The 14864-nt window shown below is 49.8% G+C and overlaps 1 protein-coding gene across 1 annotated transcript in view; it reads left to right on the top strand.

Annotated features, from left to right (window-relative positions):
• SYNE1 (spectrin repeat containing nuclear envelope protein 1) overlaps positions 1 to 14864 on the top strand; it is a 2319318-nt gene that overhangs the window by 1463786 nt on the left and 840668 nt on the right. The window contains exon 87 of the mRNA XM_086926873.1: positions 4002 to 4139. Within this exon, the coding sequence (XP_086782999.1) occupies positions 4002 to 4139 (138 nt within the window). The remainder of the gene's footprint in view (positions 1 to 4001; positions 4140 to 14864) is intronic.

A 14864-nucleotide genomic window follows, 5' to 3' on the forward strand; every position in this document is an offset into this window, starting at 1 on the left:
AGGTTATAATGCACCTCTACCTATATGTCCGGTTGAGTCACAGACAACCCGGGAGAATAATCTCCGAAGGCTGCAGAGAGGCCCTGCTCATGCAGTGGCACCCTCTCACATAAAACCCAGCACCCTGCCTCCAGGATTGTTAAGGCATGCTATAGGGGAGACTTATAAGTTTTAAGTGTAGTGACCAATAGATATAGTGAATCTATATCTATAGTAAGTGGTGCAAGCACCATCTTACAGTAGCCATAGCAGAGCAGCAGCAGACCTAGAGTTCCATTTTGCATGGCCTCTCAGGGGTGGCATAATGTATGCTTCAGCCCATGGGAGGCCTATTGGGTACCTATGCCCTAGGTACATGGGTACCATATACTAGGGACTGATAAGGGTAACCCAGTATCCAATCTGCAGTGTACCAAAGTACAGGTATGTCAATTTAAGGGAGAAAGCAGATAGACTGGGGTCCTGATTAGCAGGATCCCAGTAAGACTAGTCAAAAACGGCGAGGCATCAAGCAAGAAGTGGGGGTAACCATAAGAAGCAGATCCTACTTTCCTACAAGACCCCTGAAACTTGATGCTTTAAACATACGCTCCACTGCTTTTCTGCACTTTTGCCATCCTACTTGAAGTTGTTGCTGCTGGTGTGTGCACATTCATAGCTGCCAAGTGTATCTGAGGTAAAAGTCTCATTTCAAGTCAGTCCTTAAATGTTGGTTAAGCAAAGAGAACTAGCTATGTCTGTGTGCTATGTGTCTACATGGGAAACCATTTGGTTTAGTATGAAGGCCCTAACCCACCAACCTAGTTGGTGGCATGCTTCATCATCGAGCCCCACCCGAGGCACCGAGTGTGCCTCAGGTGTGCTGCAACGCCAGGTTACTGCGGAGCTGGGTTTTTTTGGAAGGTGAGTGTGCTGTCCAGATGTGTTGCGTGAGATTTTTAAATTCTGTCCTTGGGGTCCCTAACGGTTACTTTATTGGTGGACCCCAGGCAGAGGTTAAAAACAAAGGCTTGGGACGTGTAGGGGTTGACTTATGGTCTCCCACGTCCAGTGTGGTCGACTAGTTTCAGCCAGGCCTTTTTATTAAACTGGCATTTTTCAGGACCTATGTGTGGGGGTGTTACAAGGATCTATGTGATTATCAGTGCCCTGTATGTGAAGCATGCGCTAAGGTGCTGATATATGTAAGAGGTATTTCCTCTCAGTTTGTACTCCTGTCTACAGAGGACAAAACTCCCTGGACTTCCGCCGGTGCGTCGGGACTTAGCCAAAGTGCTAATAAGTCCCGACCCTCCAGCGGAAGCCCAGGGAGTTTCATCCTCGACTCCTCCCTCTCCATGTCTAAGCAGGTCAACGCTGTCTCCTCCCCCTGCTACAACACCCGCCGCATGCTCCGCATGATCTACAAGTGGATCCCGACCGAAACAAGAAGAACGGTGACACAGGCCCTCGTCAGCAGCAGACTGGACTACGGCAACGCACTCTACGCAGGAATCCCAGCCAAACACCTACGACGACTACAACGCATCCAAAACGCCACCGCCCGACTGATCATCAACGCCCCCCGCTGCAGCCACATCACCCCCCACCTGAGAGACCTACACTGGCTCCCCGTCGACAAGAGGATCACCTTCAAGCTCCTCACCCAGGCACACAAAGCACTCCACAATGCCGGACCAGCCTACCTGAACAGCAGACTCAGCTTCCACACCCCAACCCGCCAGCTCCGCTCCGCCAGCCTCGCCCTCGCCGCTATCCCCCACATCCAACATACGACCTCCGGCGGCAGATCCTTCTCCTACCTCGCTGCCAAGACCTGGAACACCCTCCCTACCCATATACGGCAGACCCAAGACCTACTCGCCTTCAGAATTCTCCTCAAGTCCTGGCTCTTCGAACAGTAGCAGCACCCCCCCCCCCTCCTCACGGGTAAGTAGCACGCTTTACAAGTACTCTGATTGACTTCTGTTGCAGCTTACGGCAAGCAGGTCCAATCTTCCCTCAGGCTCTTCAGACAGCATGTCAGTCCTTCTGATCTTCACAGATCCAGGAGTTTTCTGATTTTAGGTACTCACTTGCCCCTTTTATCCCCAGGGTCCAGCTTAAGTGAGGGTACACGCCTTTGTCTAATACTAAAACTGGTTTAGGTTAGTTCCTCCCTTTTCCCTGGGTTTGGCTTCAGTCTGGCTAATTAAATAAAGGGCAGTTCGGCCCAGATGTGTGCTGCTGCTTCCAGTGCCAGGGCAGGCTTCTATTTGTATAGACCCTGGCTACTCTTTGAAATGCGATCAAGGCAGGGGCAAAGTCCCTCCCCAGCCATCCTGTCAGTAAGACCCACACCTTCCCAAACCCAGGTCCTTTTTCCACCCTCTGGGAACAATTCACATCACACCATAGGAGACCCATTAACATGAAGGTGACCAGGGACACTGGCTGAAGGTCACATCTGGCTTAGACAAGAAAATGACAACTTTCTGTAACACTTTTCATCCTAAGTGGGATGGGTATGCCGAGAAGTGGGTCCCTTGCTCACTGTGCCACTTGATTCAAGCTAGCCTGGCTAAAGAAGGGTGACATACTCTGAAACCAGTCCCAGGATTCTTGTTTCTGGTACAGGGAGGACCTAGCCTGGCAGTGCGGTCTTGACTGTTCCCATGGGGCGCAGGGTCAAGACTGACTTGCAAATGGCTGGGTCCAAACTGGGGTGGCGTAGTGGGAAAAAGAACAATGGATTTAACCCAGATCTTTTGACTGGGGGAGAATGTTTGCATTGTCACCATTCCGTCCATCATTTGTTTGCTGTAACAACTTTCTATAAGTGGCATTTTCAAAATAACAAGTTAAAATCTGACTTTTCCATTAAGTTGCATTTTGAATTCTACTCAAATGAGTCTTTGAAACACATTTCTGGCTGCTTCCGAACTGACGTTATACATGGTCATGCATTATAAAGTAGCTACGTGCTTTTCTATGGGAGAACCAGCCTTGTCGCAGTGAAAAAACACGTTAGAGGTTTCGCACTCCCAGAACATTTAAAACGTTAAATACACATGGCTTACTTTTCAAATTCCATGGATCTGGCCCTAAGGGCATTCAGAGCCTACCTTAGGGGTGGCCTATAAGTGATACAAAGGACGATTTGGAAGTGGCAACATGTTCCTTTTGCCAAGTTGAAATTGCAATTAAAAGCTGCAGATACAGGCTGCAAGGGCAGGGGTGTAATTATGTATTACAGTGCTACTTTAATGGTTGTCACAATGACTAATGTAGCCCGCTTGTAGCATTTTATTCTTCAGGCCCTCGATAAACATAGTGCCATGTACTAGGGACTTATAAGAAAATTAAATGTGCCAATTGGGTATATGACAATTTTACCATGTTTTAAAGAAGGTCACATGCACTTTACCACTGTATAGCAGGAGTAGCAGGAGTAATCTGCTACGGCCAACAAAAACGGTCCAGCTAAGAAGGCAAAAATATGGGGGAATACAATGCACAAGATGGGCATTTTCAATGGGTATAGACACCACAATGTTCACTAGGATAAAGACAGATTAATGTCCTTTTAATGCTGTTATTATTTTGTATACAGCTGTGGGTAATTTTTAGGAGGCTTTGGCTCAAAAATTAGCTCCATTTTCAGGTTTTGTGAAGAACACTAAATGAATTATAAGCAGGTGTCACTTTTCTGGGGAAAGAACAAGACATTAAGATCAACTACTCAAACTACTAGTGCTGTTTACCTTGACAGTGACATGAACATTCTGCCAGCGAATGACGATTGTTTGGTTGTAATCTATATAGAATTTGCAGGGGAGTTACATAAGCATTAGTCCACAGTTGTTTGTCGCTGCTCACTTGTAACTTCTATTAATTTAAGGTAATTCTGGATTCGATGGGATTTATGTTTTTTAATGTACACGTTTGGTTGTAGATTCCAGGGATTCTAGTAGATTTGTTGTGCCGTACAAATATTTGTCGTTTTTTATTTTCTGTCCTAGGCCACAACACATTTAGAGGAATACACAGAGATGCTCGAATTCATACTTAAATGGATTGAGAAAGCCAACATTCTGGTGCATGGACAGATATCATGGAATTCTTCCAGTCACTTGCGTGATCAGCTGAAGGCCCATAAGGTATACCTGTGAACGAACTACCTTTCTATTTTAAAAATGTAAAATAGAGCTAAATTTGAGTGTAACCGAAATATTGCTTTGGGTGACTTTGGTTTAAAAGGTTATCAACTTTCCAAGATTGGCTGACTATCATGAAACTGTTATTTTAAAGTGCCTCCTCTGCTACATTTATTTGAAGCAATACAAGCTAACTATAACAACAGATTTTGTCCAGCAGAGCGTTTTGCAGGCAAATAGTCTGATTTTTTCGTTTTAATAACTGAGCTCAGAGTAAAATATTGCTGGTGTTAGAATGTATCCAGTTTTCTTTGCTAGATATTTATGAAAGAATAAACGAAAGTGTACGATGGTATTAAGGATTAAAAGCACGGTAATGGAAATGCAAATGGGAACGGATGAACATTGCAAGGCTTCAACAAGCCTGCAGACTCTAGTTTTCGGTGACTTCTTGTAGGAAAGAATGCCAGATACCGGGAACCGCACAAGAAGGCCAATTCATGAAGCATAATACTGAAGATGGGCAAGAAACGGATGAGCCTTCAGGAAAGTCTAACCCTACAGACCTCAAAACATAGACAGTGGTTGTAGGAGAGCAGCAATGAGTCCTCTGTATAGCTAGTCCCTTCCTTATGCAGATCTTAGTATTACACAAAGTGGAACTATAACTTGACGTTGAACCTAACTGGCATGAAGAATGTTACTGTTTGTAAAGATAGCATAGAACAAGGGTGGCGTGCTGGAGTTAAAACACACACCTCTCATTTAATTGGCAAAGTGGTAGCTGTGTATGTAGAGTCTGTATATAGTCCAAACTTGTTGACACAAAGCATATTGAAGCCTTCTTGGGCCAACAGAAGTGATCTCAGATTGCATTAAGTGGTGATGCTTATTATGCATCTATATATGTGACGTTACTATAGCGTAAACCTATCCAAAAGGCAGGGGAGCACTTCACATGGTCAAAGATAAGCATAAAGTCAACAAGTGATAGTAGAAATAGTGGCTGCCGGCTTTTTTCCCATTTTCCTCTACTTAGTCTGTGATCTGATAGGTCTGGGCTTCAGGTGTGCCAAAAAATACCAGAGATGCGGAGCTTGTCTACAAGATAGCAAACACAACAAGATGATGGATGGAGTGCTGAAACCTTTGAAACACTCACCCCCAGTCAAGAGATCTGGGTTAAATCCATTGTTCTTTTGCTCACCGTGCCACCACAGTTTGGCCCGCCATATGCAAATCAGGCTTAACCCTGCCCCCCATGGGAATAGTCCAGCCCGAAATGCCAGGCCAGCTCCTCCCTGGACCAAAAACTAGCATCCTGGGACCGGTTTCGGGGTATTGTCCCTCATCAGCCAGGCTAGCATGAAACCAGTGGCACAGCGAGCAAGGGACTCATGTCTTTGCATATCCTTGGCCACTTAGGGCAAACATAGCAAAAACAACAAGATGATGGATGTTGTGCTTATATTTTTCAAACACTAACCCTTAGTCAAGAGATGCGGGTTAAACCCAACGCACTTTTGCTCACCACACCACCCCAGTTTGGACCCAGCCATATGCAAATCAGTCTTGACCCTGTGCCTCACGGAAACAGTCCAGCCAGAACTGCCTGGCCAGGTCCACCCGGATTGGCAATATGGGCTAGATTGTTCCCATGAGGAGCAGGGTCAAGACTGATTTGCTTATGGCTGGCTCTAAACTAGGGTGGCATAGTGAGTGTTAGAAACGGGATCCCCGGCTGGCCAGGGCTCACGCCAAAGTCAGTCAGAGACCACCACTCCTAAGTCAGGGCAAGGGAGTTACACGCCAAGATAACCCCTGCTCACCCTCTAGGTAACGTGGCGCGAGCAGGAAGGCTAAACTTGGAGGCGGAATGAGTTAAGTATTTGCGCACGCACCCCAGCAACAACACCCAAGGCCCACCACAAAGGAAACTCCACACAAGGTTATATAAAAAATAGCCTTTGTATTATAGTAAAAACATATTAGATAACACAGAAACTTTACAATGTGCCAGAGGCACGTGCAGAATTTACAAGGGATTATGTACAGGACAGGGCCACATGGGCCACTGTCAGGGGTAGGCACTTGTTAGAAAATAATACTTGTAGGTATACACTTAGCACGTAAACATATAATGATTAGCACCAAAATAGTACATGTAGCACACAACCAGTAATCACTGGTAAAGAGTAAATACCTCCTACGCAACCCTAAAACACTGTAGGAAAATCAACCAGGGAACTAGGACCTTATCATCAGGACCTAAGGAAGGAATACCATCACCTAAGCAGGTCACTTTTAGCAAAGGGAAGGAAAACCTAAACAATCACCTAAGCAGGTCAGCAAAGAAGATAAACATAAAATGGGACATCAACAATCCTCTAAGCAGGTCACTCTTAGCAAAGGGGATAAACATAAAATGGGATATCAACAATTGCACATGAGGCATTTAAAACACATTCAGAGGTGCAGGTTAGAACCTTTGCGCAAGAATCACATACATCAGTAAATTACAATGCGCAGGGTGCACATAGCACAACACTCGAACTTGTCCCTCAGGCCAACTGGCCTCGCAAGGGGCTGAATGCCCTGAGTCTCAATGTCAGGGGGTCTGCGCAGGCAGCACAAACACAAAGCCTAAACATAGCAATTGTCCACAAAGTGCTGGACAGTTGTGAATCACAGATAGCCAACGTTGGAGCCACGTGGGCTCAAGAACAAAGGTGGACAAGGAGCCTCTCAGGGGCTCGCAAAGCAAATAGGCAATTTAGAGCTTCAGCGCTCTCAAAATAATAAGAAGGCCCCCAGAGCCTCTCTAAGGCTCTAAATCAATGTGGCCGGGAGCCTCGTGGGCTCAAAGAACGATGGAGCCGGGTCTGAGCCTCGCTGGACTCTCAAAACTAATATGGGCGATCTGAGCCTCTCGGGGACCCAGGAAACAGAAATGCCCGGATCGTTGGAGTCCCTCACGGGGGACTCGGGAATCAAGCAATACCCCCAGGAGCTTCGGGGCTCCTCACACTGACGGGGAGGGGCGGGCACCGGCAATGTGCCCCGACGCCCTCCTCCCCGATTCAACACTGAGCCCCACTCACCGGCTGTCTCGCTGGGGCGGCTCTCCTTTCCGACGGCTCGGGGCTCCTCTCTCCTCACGGGGAACCTCGGGCCCGGCCGGCTGCCTCTCTTCCTTGCTGCTCGGCTCCGGGGGCGGGACTTCCGGTTCGCCTCTCCCGGGCCGCGCAGTGATTGGCTGGGCACACGAGCACTTCCGGGTCGTCGCAGGCAGCGCGGCGGCCCGGCAGGGGCAACACACACTCCTGGGCTGCGGCGGTGATCTCGGGGCAATGCCGGGTGGGCACCGGCTTCGAAATAAATAAACACAACGGGGCAATGCCGGGTGGGCACCGGCCTTCGAATAAAAGGCAATGCGAGGTGGGCACTTGCTCTGCCGAAAATCGGCAAAACAGAACGGGCAGATGCCGGGTGGGCACCGGCGGCACACAAAGCGCTTCTAAGCGCTAGCAATGAAGGACAGGCGCTCCCAAGCGCCACAGGACAAAAATAAAGCGCTCACAGCGCTAGGAGCCAAATAAAGCGCTCTCAGGCAGGGAAAAGCGCTCACAGCGCTAAGAGGCAGACACAAAGCGCTCCCAGCGCTGGGGACAAGGGAGAGCGCTCCCCAAGCACAAAGTCAAGCTCCAGCAGGGTCTGGAGGCAGGCAGGGGGGCAAGGCAGGGCCAGAGCCAGCACACTGGGTCTCCAGGCAGGGAGACAGTCCAAGTGGCGGTCCTACTGGCCCCAGCAGCAGCAGCCCCCTCTGGCAAGAATCCACAAACAGAACCAAGGACCAAATTGTATGGGGACACAGCCCCTTCTTATACAGTAAATTCCCTTTGTCTCATGGGTGCAGGGTGGGGGAAAATCAGTCGCAGCTGGTTTTGAAGTACTCTGTTTACCTCAACCACCCTTTCTATTCACTGGCAGGGCTAGGGACATCAGTCGCACTACAGGGGGTGGAGCCAGCATTGTGTGGGGAAAGTCCAGGCCCATCAGGGACCAGGTGCACCCCTCCCAAGCCATCAACATGCTAATCTCACACTCACCACCGGGCAGACCCATCCAGCCTTCCTGGAGCCAGGCTCACCAGCCAGCTCCAGCCAATCACACGGCAGGCATATTTTACATTAATATGCCAAGTCCTAGAAATTACATTTCTACACATGACACACTCATGCCACATACACCATTGCGAAGCATTCATTCTCACGAGCTCGCACATACCAAATTCGAGCATGCACTCCCCACGCATCAGGAACTACTAGGGACACAGACATTCCCCATGCATTCCTATGGGAGAGCAGGCCAGCCTAACTACATGAACGCACTTTACTCTGGGACACAGGGAAAAAGTGCGCACAGACCAGAAAATCATCCATACAGATCACAGATCTAAAAGCAAAAAGATTAGGGGTGAACCTGCCTTAAGGGCCAAGTCCAACACAACCCCCTTCCAGCCAAAACGCAGGGCAGACCAATCACCACTGTGATGGGCTTCCCTGCTTGGGGCGATAAAACACGGACGCGGGCCCGCAACTGCAGGGACACCCTCCTGTTTTACGCCACGGTGAACCCCTGGGGTTCTTTCTAAAATTATGGTAGGGACTAACTGGACTACCCCACTGGTACTCTCCAGCTGCCCTCGGCCAGGACCAGGCCCTAGGCCACCCAGGTGCCACTGGTTCCTGCCTACTTACAAAGTGGGGGGTAGTAACCCCTGGCACATAATAGCCATCTTCCACTCTTCCTGTCTGCAAGACAGGGCTAGACTGCCACTGGTTCTCCAGCCTAGGGTCTACAACCTTAGGTGGACCAGGAGTCTCAGGGAAGGCGCTCATCCCCGTACCTCTTCTCCTAGGGTTCCTCCACCTCTTTCGAGGGGTACCCTCTAAACACCATTCTCCCAACCTAGGGTTTAACCCCTTAGGTGGTACCGGGGTCAGAGGTGGGCTCTCCCACCCTCTGCACCCCCTTCCAGAGTCCTGCTCCCTCCCAACTGGGGCGGTACCTCTGGAGAAAGAACTGGTTAGGACACTGATTACAGTATTCCCACCCTTCAGGCCAGGCAAACCCTGGACCTGGACCTCCAACCTTCGGTCTAGAACCTTTGGTGGAATCACTGCCTGGCACTCCAGGACTTCTGGGGACTCACATGTCACTCCCCAATCACTCTTTTCACTGGACTTCTGTACTCTCCCTACCGGAGCAGTACTGCCAGACTCTACAACCATAGAAGCTCCGCTTACAGATGCTCCAGGTCCTCCACACACTAGGAGATCTCCCTCAAGTCGACTAACAGGTAAGCTTAGGTCCCCACCCTGGTGTTCCCTAAAGAAACCATCCAGGCTCTGAGGCAGGGCTTTGGGCGTCTGGGGACTCTCGGTCTCACACTCACTCCTGCTCCACTGAGACATGCAGTAAGCCCCTACACCCTCCTCACTATACTGGGACCTAGCTGGGCTACTCTCACCCTCCTCCACCACGCTGGGTTGCAGAAAACCTGACCCACTATTGTTGGAATCACTCACTAGCGATGCTAAGGAACCTCTTGCATCTTCCCAGTGCTCTGCTTCTTCTGCAAGGTCCCAAGGACAAAAACACTTCAACTTCAGCAGGTGCTGGCGCAACTCTGGACAAACAACACTGAGCAACTGCTCTTTGAGGAACATATTCACCACACCGTCCAGCTCATTGTCCGAGTTAGCCCTCAGCCAATCACACATTGCATCTGAACAGTTATCCACAAAATACCCCCATTTCTGGTGAGGTGGTTTCTTAAGGTTCCTAAACCTCAACCCATTCTCCTCCTCTGGGGAAACAGGAACCCTACCCGGGGAACTGGGAGTGGGACTGTCTACACTTATATTTAAAAAGCTGCCACCACTGGACTCCACCCTCCCAGGGGAATCCAGACAATTACAACGGCACTCAGGGGATAACCTACTCTCTAGGGCTACCTTCTCCCTGAACAAGGCCCTCTCAGCCTCTAGCTTGGCAAGCTCCAACCTGAGCTGTTCCATCGCTAGCTGATGCTCCCTCTCTTCCTTCCTATCCAACCACTCCTCTGGGGACAGGGAAAGGGATGGGGCGCTGGTACTGACACTGGACCCAGCAAGGGACTCCCTATCTATGGAGTCCTCACTATCTGCTGACATCCATCCACTGTCATCACCATCCAACTCACATTCTTCATCAGAATCTTCAGGGCTCCCCACAGACTCACCACCCTCATGGCGTGCGGCCCGGACCCTATCTCTCTCACTGTGCTCAAGATCCCACTGATCCTTTTGCCACAGGATCAGGCTGTCCCTAAGCTGGGACTGAGTATCCAACTCACTCACCTCTATGCCTCCCTTTTCACAGAATCTGACCAGCTCTAACCTACTGTACCTAAAAAGACTACAGAGATCAAAAACTGGCTCCATTTTGGCGGACGTTCTCAAGAAAAGTTTGACACAGGGAACCTGGGGGTCTGAGCTAAACAGGAGAATACAATCAACAAAATTCAGCAAGATTCCTATCTCAGAGAACTTGCACTCCACTGTCCAGCGTAACACACACTCATTCACACACAACCCTCCCCTCGGACTGGTAAGGCAGTTTCTACCACACCTGATTTTCTCAACCTGACCACAAGCGACACTGGTACCAAACTCTGGGAGCAGGGCGGGGAACAAGGTACTGGACAAAATACAAAATGACACCTTTCAGGAGAAGCAATACTGATCTTCACCTAAAAAACAATAATCCCCAAAATGTGGTTATCTAAAAATGTAGAGCTTTGAAGTGTGGCCTGTCGCCACTGTGGTACAACGCAAACACAAATCCTTATCCTCACCGCTTGCCGCCAATGTTAGAAACGGGATCCCCAGCTGGCCAGGGCTCACGCCAAAGTCAGTCAGAGACCACCACTCCTAAGTCAGGGCAAGTGAGTTACATGCCAAGATAACCCCTGCTCACCCTCTAGGTAACGTGGCGCGAGCAGCAAGGCTAAACTTGGAGGCGGTATGAGTTAAGTATTTGCGCACGCACCCCAGCAACAACACCCAAGGCCCACCACAAAGGAAACTCCACACAAGGTTATATAAAAAATAGCCTTTGTATTATAGTAAAAACACATTAGATAACACACAAACTTTACAATGTGCCAGAGGCACGGGCAGAATTTACAAGAGATTATGTACAGGACAGGGCCACATGGACCACTGTCAGGGGTAGGCACTTGTTAGAAAATAATACTTGTAGGTATACACTTAGCACATAAACATATAATGATTAGCACCAAAATAGTACATGTAGCACACAACCAGTAATCACTGGTAAAGAGTAAATACCTCCTACGCAACCCTAAAACACTGTAGGAAAATCACGCAGGGAACTAGGACCTTATCATCAGGACCTAAGGAAGGAATACCATCACCTAAGCAGGTCACTTTTAGCAAAGGGAAGGAAAACCTAAACAATCACCTAAGCAGGTCAGCAAAGGAGATAAACATAAAATGGGACATCAACAATCCTCTAAGCAGGTCACTCTTAGCAAAGGGGATAAACATAAAATGGGATATCAACAATTGCACATGAGGCATTAAAAACACATTCAGAGGTGCAGGTTAGAACCTTTGCGCAAGAATCACATACATCAGTAAATTACAATGCGCAGGGTGCACATAGCACAACACTCAAACTTGTTCCTCAGGCCAACTGGCCTCGCAAGGGGCTGAATGCCCTGAGTCTCAATGTCAGGGGGTCTGCGCAGGCAGCACAAACACAAAGCCTAAACGTAGCAACTGTCCACAAAGTGCTGGACAGTTGTGAATCACAGATAGCCAACGTTGGAGCCACGTGGGCTCAAGAACAAAGGTGGACAAGGAGCCTCTCAGGGGCTCGCAAAGCAAATAGGCAATTTAGAGCTTCAGCGCTCTCAAAATAATAAGAATGCCCCCAGAGCCTCTCTAAGGGCTCTAAATCAATGTGGCCGGGAGCCTCGTGGGCTCAAAGAACGATGGGGCCGGGTCTGAGCCTCGCTGGACTCTCAAAACAAATATGGGCGATCTGAGCCTCTCGGGGACCCAGGAAACAGAAATGCCCGGATCGTTGGAGTCCCTCACGGGGGACTCGGGAATCAAGCAATGCCCCCAGGAGCCTCGGGGCTCCTCACACTGATGGGGAGGGGCGGGCACCGGCAATGTGCCCCGACGCCCTCCTCCCCGATTCAACACTGAGCCCCACTCACCGGCTGTCTCGCTGGGGCGGCTCTCCTTTCCGGCGGCTCGGGGCTCCTCTCTCCTCACGGGGAGCCTCGGGCCCGGCCGGCTGCCTCTCTTCCTTGCTGCTCGGCTCCGGGGGCGGGACTTCCGGTTCGCCTCTCCCGGGCCGCGCAGCGATTGGCTGGGCACACGAGCACTTCCGGGTTGTCGCAGGCAGCGCGGCGGCCCGGCAGGGGAAACACACACTCCTGGGCTGTGGCGGTGATCTCGGGGCTATGCCGGGTGGGCACCGGCTTCGAAATAAATAAACACAACGGGGCAGTGCCGGGTGGGCACCGGCCTTCGAATAAAAGGCAATGCGAGGTGGGCACTCGCTCTGCCGAAAATCGGCAAAACAGAACGGGCAGATGCCGGGTGGGCACCGGCGGCACACAAAGCGCTTCTAAGCGCTAGCAATGAAGGACAGGCGCTCCCAAGCGCCGCAGGACAAAAATAAAGCGCTCACAGCGCTAGGAGCCAAATAAAGCGCTCTCAGGCAGGGAAAAGCGCTCACAGCGCTAAGAGGCAGACACAAAGCGCTCCCAGCGCGGGGGACAAGGGAGAGCGCTCCCCAAGCACAAAGTCAAGCTCCAGCAGGGTCTGGAGGCAGGCAGGGGGGCAAGGCAGGGCCAGAGCCAGCACACTGGGTCTCCAGGCAGGGAGACAGTCCAAGTGGCGGTCCTCCTGGCCCCAGCAGCAGCAGCCCCCTCTGGCAAGGATCCACAAGCAGAACCAAGGACCAAATTGTATGGGGACACAGCCCTTCTTATACAGTAAATTCCCTTTGTCTCATGGGTGCAGGGTGGGGGAAAACCAGTCGCAGCTGGTTTTGAAGTACTCTGTTTACCTCAACCACCCTTTCTATTCACTAGCAGGGCTAGGGACATCAGTCGCACTACAGGGGGTGGAGCCAGCATTGTGTGGGGAAAGTCCAGGCCCATCAGGGACCAGGTGCACCCCTCCCAAGCCATCAACATGCTAATCTCACACTCACCACCGGGCAGACCCATCGAGCCTTCCTGGAGCCAGGCTCACCAGCCAGCTCCAGCCAATCACACGGCAGGCATATTTTACATTAATATGCCAAGTCCTAGAAATGACATTTCTACACATGACACACTCATGCCACATACACCATTGCGAAGCATTCATTCTCACGAGCTCGCACATACCAAATTCAAACATGCACTCCCCACGCATCAGGAACTACTAGGGACACAGACATTCCTCATGCATTCCTACGGATGAGCAGGCCAGCCTAACTACATGCACGCACTTTACTCTGGGACACAGGGAAAAAGTGCGCACAGACCAGAAAATCATCCATACAGATCACAGATCTAAAAGCAAAAAGATTAGGGGTGAACCTGCCTTAAGGGCCAAGTCCAACAGTGAGCAAAAGAAAAATTGATTCAACCCAGATCTCTGGGCTATGGGTGAGTGTTTGATTTATTCAGCATTCTGTCCATCGTTAGTAGCTGCAGCATATTTTTGCCCTCAGTGGGTCACTTGCTCCCTGTGGCACTGGACTCAAGCCAGTGTAGCAGATGAGGGGCGATACCCAGAACCAGACCCAGGATTCTTGTTTCCAGTCCAGGGAGGACCCGGCTTGGCAGTTCGGGCTTGACTGTTACCATGAGGAGCAGGGTCAAGACTTATTTGCATATGGCTGTGTCTAAACTGGGGTGGCGTAGTGAGCAAAATAACAATGGGTTTAACTTAGATCTCTTGACTTGGGGTGAGTGCTGTGAGCCTGGTATATGCTGTCTACTAATTAAAGTGGGCACCCTGTAACAATCCACACAACCCTTATGAAGTATGAGGTCAGAGATACCTTATTGAAAGCTATCCTAGTGGTAGCTAAGGAGAGCAGCCTTCAGGCTTAATCTTGAAGGAATGTAAAGCAGCTGGTTTTACCAGAATATCACCTCCTGAATAACCAAATGAAAGGAGAACCACACAGTAGTTATATAAAATATGTATTTATTAATATAACTATCTCTACTAATCTCTACACGAGATTAGAACATAAAGCACACAATACTGTATCAATAGAACATTCGTAAGTAGCACAATACACAGCAGGCTCCAGGGGGAGACCGAACCATATACTAAAAAAATGGTATAGCAATCACGACTTCAATAGATACAGAGCCTAGAGTACGTAGAATCGCTGGGACCCCAAGGAACCACCCAAGGCAGTGACACAGGGAGCCCACAGAGGAGGGTTGCAGTGAGGAAACACAACAGTGTGCTCCGTACAACTCTATGGGAAAGTTACAGTTGCAAATGTAAAATTTAAGGACACTTCTACGAGGACTTCAAGCAAACCCTTTGGAACATAGGAGGTTCTTGAGCCAACCCACCAGTGAGTTCTGAGGTACCCATATTACCTATCCCAGAGGAGCGGGGTGCATAG

This window comes from Lissotriton vulgaris, chromosome 6 (assembly GCF_964263255.1).
Source record: "Lissotriton vulgaris chromosome 6, aLisVul1.2, whole genome shotgun sequence".
NCBI classification, from domain to species: domain Eukaryota; kingdom Metazoa; phylum Chordata; class Amphibia; order Caudata; family Salamandridae; genus Lissotriton; species Lissotriton vulgaris.